Source organism: Saimiri boliviensis, chromosome 14 (genome assembly GCF_048565385.1).
Source record: "Saimiri boliviensis isolate mSaiBol1 chromosome 14, mSaiBol1.pri, whole genome shotgun sequence".
Lineage (NCBI taxonomy): Eukaryota > Metazoa > Chordata > Mammalia > Primates > Cebidae > Saimiri > Saimiri boliviensis.
The window spans coordinates 10,058,095-10,063,678 of NC_133462.1; the positions used below are offsets into that span (position 1 = coordinate 10,058,095).

A 5,584-nucleotide genomic window follows, 5' to 3' on the forward strand; every position below is an offset into this window, starting at 1 on the left:
GGGCTGGGCACGGTGGCTCATGCCTATAATCCCAACAGTTTGGGAGGCCAAGGTGAGCAGATCACTTGAGGTCAGGAGTTCAGGATCAGCTTGGCCAGCATGGCAAAACCCTCTCTCTACTAAAAATACAAAAATTAGCCGGGTGTGTAGTTCCAGCTACTCAGGAGGCTGAGGCAGGAGAATCACTTGAACCCTGGAAACAGAGGCTGCTGTGAGCCGAGATCATGCCACGGCACTCCAGCCTGGGGGACAGAGCGAGACTCTGTCTCAAAAAAAAAAAAAAAAAAAAAATGGCATTCTAAGATGAACGCTCCTAATTTTTCTGAGCACCTGGAGATTGAGGGCGGGGAGGAGATGCTGTCAAGTACATTTGTGAGAGCAGCCAGAGTAGGAGGGGCAGAAACAGGAGGGTATAAAGTCAGAGGCGATGCTGGCTAAGGTGCCCGGTGCCCGCCGCAGTTGGAGGTGATGCGGAACCTGGTGGGATGGGTGTCGCTGGCTGGCTGCATGTGTGGGCTGAACGCAGGTGAGGCGGCAGCAGGGGGAGCAATGGGAGGAGGAGGGGACAGGGGACAGAGCAGGGGTTGAGACAGGCAGGAAACAGATGCTGTTCATTGCCCATGATCTCTTTTGAACAGAGCACAGTGTTCGGTACAGAATACAGGACATGGGGAGTCCCTGTTCCACCCTTGTTCTTCCTCGTGTTGGTTGGGAGATCGTGGGCGATTGTGCCTGTCTCTAAGCCTCAGCTGTCCCATCTATGTAACAGTAATAATAATCTTTAAGAAGGAAAGGGCTGGGCCAGGCGCGGTGACTCACACCTGTAATCCCATCACTTTGGGAGGCTGAGGTGGGTGGATCACCTGAGGTCAGGAGTTCGAGACCAGCCTGGCCAACATAGTGCAACCCTGTCTCTACTAAAAATACAAAAATTAGCCAGGCATGGTGGTGCACGCCTGTCATCTCAACAACTCAGGAGGCTGAGGCAGGAGAATCGCTTGAACCTGGCAGGCAGAGGTTGCAGTGGGCCCAGATTGCACCGTTGCACTCCAGCCTGGGCGACAGAGTGAGAGAGAAGGAAGGAAGGAAGGATGGAAGGAAGGAAGGAAGGAAGGAAGGAAGGAAGGAAGGAAGGAAGGAAAATGACAGGAGAGAAGGAAAGAAAGAAGAGAAAGAAGAGAGAGAGAGACAGAGAGGAAAGAAGCGGGGGAAAGAAGGAAAGAAGGAAGGCAGAGCTTATGACATGTATGGCTTTGGGAAGTTCTTCAAGGTCTGTTAAGAGAGTAAGTTACAAAATAAACAGTACATAGACTAAACTATCTTTTGTGCTTTTTTTAAAAAAGGAGTAAATGCTTGCTTGGATATTCAAAAAATCTGTCTAGATTTCACAAGGTTACGTCAGTAACCAGCAGGGAAGATAAGAGTGTGACTGAGGTCAGACAAATGGTTTAAAAATGAAAAGAAAGGCTTTGGAATGTGCAGAGTTCCTTGCCTGAATCAATGCGCTTTCAGGCTGGGTGGGGTGGCTCGTGCCTGTAATCCCAGTACTTTGGGAGGCCAAAGCAAGAGGATCACTTGAGGTCAGGAGTTTAAGACCAGTCTGGCCAACATGGTGAAACCCCATCTTTACTAAAAATACAAATATTAATGGGGTGTGGTGGTGGGTACCCATAATCCCAGCTACTGGGAAGGCTGAGGCACAAGAATCACTGAAACCCAGGAGGCGGAGGTTGCAGTGAGCCGAGATCATGCCATTGCACTCCATCCTGGACAACAGAGTGAGACTCCTTCTCAAAAAGAAAAGGAATAAATGGGCTTTCATGGGTAGATGCACAATCTCCCAGTGGGAAGTGTCCATGGGTATGATATTGTAGGTGTTTACAAGATACGATGGCGCAGGTGTTTGACAACAGAACGGTTGGCTGTGTGAATGTTGAGATACTTTTCACAGCACTTACTCTGGGAACAGAGTAACTTAGAAGGTGATCTAAATGTTACCCCTTTTTTTCTCTTTCAGAACTGATTGCACATTTGCACCCTCCGGCTCAAGGTAAGGAGACCATCTTTTAATTTTTTAGCATCTCACGTGCTAGCCCCACCCCTTAAGCAACATTATATTCCTGAAGTCCCCTGCACTTTCTTCCCGTCACTTTCTTCTCCAATTCTTGTGGCATGAAAGGCTCTTGGTTGCCAGGTATGGGGACTCACGCCTGTCATCCCAGCACTTTACAAGGCCAAGGTGGGAGGATCACGAGGTCAAGAGATCGAGACCACCCTGGTCAACATGGTGAAACCCCCGTCTCTACTAAAAATACGAAAATTAGCTGGGCATGGTGGCGTGCACCTGTAGTCCCAGCTACTCGGGAGGCCGAGGCAGGAGAATCACTTGAACCCAGGAGACGGAGGTTGCAGTGAGCCGAGATTGTGCCACTGCATTCCAGCCTGGGCAACAGAGCAAGACTCTGTCTCAAAAAAAAAAGAAAGAGCCAGGCGCGGTGGCTCAAGCCTGTAATCCCAGCACTTTGGGAGGCTGAGGCGGGTGGATCACGAGGTCGAGAGATCGAGACCATCCTGGTCAACATGGTGAAACCCCGTCTCTACTAAAGATACAAAAAATTAGCTGGGCATGGTGGCACGTGCCTGTAATCCCAGCTACTCAGGAGGCTGAGGCAGGAGAATTGCCTGAGCCCAGGAGGCGGAGGTTGCGGTGAGCCGAGATCGCGCCATTGCACTCCAGCCTGGGTAACAAGAGCGAAACTCCGTCTCAAAAAAAAAAAAAAAAAAAGAAAGAAAGAAAGAAAGAAAGAAAGAAAGAAAGAAAGGAAATCTGTTTTGTAAGCTGGCCCTTCAATCGGCGTGTCCTTTCTTTTCCAGTGATCTCCAGTGAGCCCTGTGTCTTCCCCTTCACCTATCAAGGTGTCACCCACTACAGTTGTATCTCCATCCACAGTGACTTTCACTGGTGTTCCTTTGACAAGGAATTCCAAGGCAGGTGGCGCTACTGCACGAGGCTGGGTGAGTATCCCGGGTTGGGCTGTCCTAGATGCCCAGGACTCAGCAGTTAATAGCAGGTGGCTACATGGTTTCTGGTGTCAGACAGACCTGAGTTCAAATCCTGGCTCTTCTACAAAATTTTAATTCTTTTGAAAACAGCTAAGTCTTGTCAAAAAAAAAAAAGCATGGTTTGGCCAGGTGCGGTGGCTCACACCTGTAATTCCCAGCACTTTGGGAAACCGAGGTGGGTGGATCACCTGAGGTCAGGAGTTCGAGACCAGCCTGGCCAACATGGTGAAACCCCATCTCTAATTAAAATTACAAAAATTAGCCGGGTGTGGCGGTGGGTGCCTGTAAACCCAGCTACTCAGGAGGCTGAGGTAGGAGAATCTCTTGAACCCAAGAGGTTGAGGTTGCACTGAGCCAAGATCGTGCCACTGCACTCCAACCTGGGTGACAGAGTGAGACTTGGTCTCAAAATAAATAAATAAATAAAAAGCAACATGGTGTGCCATTAGTTCAGCAATGATTACACATAAAACTCTCAGACCAGGTGCAGTGGCTCACACCTGTAATACCAGCAGTTTCGGAGGCTGAGGTGGTCAGATCACAAGGTCAAGAGATCAAGACCATCCTGCTCAACATGGTGAAACCCCATCTCTACTAAAAATCCAAAATTTAGCTCTGCGTGGTGGCGCATGACTGTAATCCCAGCAGCTACTTGGGAGGCTGAGACAGGAGAATCACTTGAACCCTGGAGGCGGAGGTCGCAGTGAGCCGAGGTCGCGCCACTGCATTCCAGCCTGGCGCCTGGCAACAGAGCAAGACTCTGTCTCCAAAAAAAAATTTTTTTAAGAAACTGTCTGTGTTCTGGCCGGGCGCGGTGGCTCAAGCCTGTAATCCCAGCACTTTGGGAGGCCAAGGCGGGTGGATCACGAGGTCGAGAGATCGAGACCATCCTGGTTGACATGGTGAAACCCCATCTCTACTAAAAATACAAAAAAAAATTAGCTGGGCATGGTGGCTCGTGCCTGTAATCCCAGCTACTCAGGAGGCTGGGGCAGGAGAATTGCCTGAACCCAGGAGGCGGAGGTTGCGGTGAGCCGAGATCGCGCCATTGCACTCCAGCCTGGGTAACAAGAGCGAAACTCCGTCTCAAAAAAAAAAAAGAAAAGAAACTGTCTGTGTTTATAATCCTCCCTCTGTCCCCATTTCCCCCACAGATCCTCCTAAGTGTGTCTTCCCCTTCCTCTTCAGAAAAAATGTCATTCACAATTGCACCAAGGAAGGCTATATTTTGAATCGGAGTTGGTGTTCGTTGACAGCGAATTACGATCAAGATGGGAAATGGAAGCAATGTTCTCCAAAGAAGTAAGCTGGTTAGGGAACAGTGGAATGAGGGATCGAAAAGATCTCTTAAAGTGAGAATCCTCTGGATTAAGGGAGTGGGCAGCTTGCAGCCTAGACTTAGACTGTAATGGCTTAGACCAGGGGTTGGCAAACATTTCCTGTGAAGGGTCCAATAATAAATATGTTAGGCCGAGCAAGTCATGTGGTCTCTGTCACAGATACCCAACTCTGCCATTGCAGTACAAAGGCAGCCACAAGCAATACAAAAACAAATGAACAAGCCGGGCACGGTGGCTCACACCTATCATCCCAGCACTTGGGGAGGCTGAGGCAGTAGGATTGCCTGAGGTCAGGAGTTCCAGACCAGCCTGGCCAACATGGGGAAACCCCATCTCTACTAAGAATACAAAAATTAGCTGGGTGTGGTAGCAGGTACCTGTAATCCCAGCTACTCGAGAGGCTGAGGCAGGAGAATCGCTTGAACCCTGGAGGTAGAGGTTGCAGTGAGCTGAGATCATGCCACTGCACTCCAGCCTGGGCAACAGAGCAAGACGCCAACCCTAAATAAATAAATAAAATAAATAAAAATTAGCTGAGCGGGCATGATGGTGCACAATCTGCATTCTCAGTTACTCAGGGGGCTGAGGTGAGAGGATCGCTCAAGCCTGGGAGGTGGAGGCTGCAGTGAGTTACGATCACACCACTGCACTCCATCCTGGGTGACAGAGTGAGACCCTGCCTCAAAAAAAAAAAAAAAAGAAAGAAAGAAAGAAAGAAAAACAGGAGAGAAAGAGAAAAGCACAGTCAGGAGGCATGGGAGAACCCACACATCCCCACGCTCCTGTGTTATCCAGTGAGCGTTTGATTGATCACAAACAGCTCTGGCCACCATCCTGAGTAATTCCTGCACAGCGTCTCATTTAACCTTCACCATGACCCCAGGAAGGGACTGTAGGAATCACCACGCCGGGCGCGGTGGCTCACGCCTGTAATCCTAGCACTTTGGGAGTCTGAGGTGGGTGGATCACCTGAGGTCAGGAGTTCAAGACCAGCCTGGCCATCATGGTGAAAGCTCATCTTTCAAAAAATAAAAATTAAAATTAAATTTAAAAAAGGAATCACCATACCCATATGGCAATGAAACAGCTTGGGGGTCTTGGGCTAGGCCCAAGCCCAGGTGTCAAATCCCATCCCCTTAATAAGACGTTATCCGGAGACCACTCACTAATAAGCACCATTA

At 49.3% G+C, this 5,584-nt stretch overlaps 1 protein-coding gene across 1 annotated transcript; it reads left to right on the plus strand.

Moving 5' to 3' along the window:
• Positions 1-303: 303 nt before the first annotated feature.
• On the plus strand, positions 304-4,369 carry LOC120362699 (binder of sperm protein homolog 2-like). The gene is made up of 5 exons (XM_074385680.1): positions 304-372; positions 460-526; positions 2,018-2,050; positions 2,875-3,015; positions 4,218-4,369. Exons 1-5 carry the CDS (start codon positions 304-306, stop codon positions 4,367-4,369), a joined length of 462 nt encoding a protein of 153 aa, XP_074241781.1.
• Positions 4,370-5,584: the final 1,215 nt, after the last annotated feature.

Excerpts from the sequence above, each read along its gene's own strand:
- LOC120362699 (XM_074385680.1), top strand. The coding sequence starts at position 304 with ATGAACGCTCCTAATTTTTCTGAGCACCTGGAGATTGAGGGCGGGGAG. Across the intron at positions 2,051-2,874 it reads TTTGCACCCTCCGGCTCAAG|TGATCTCCAGTGAGCCCTGT; the intron begins GTAAGGAGACCA and ends TTTCTTTTCCAG. Across the intron at positions 3,016-4,217 it reads GCGCTACTGCACGAGGCTGG|ATCCTCCTAAGTGTGTCTTC; the intron begins GTGAGTATCCCG and ends TTTCCCCCACAG.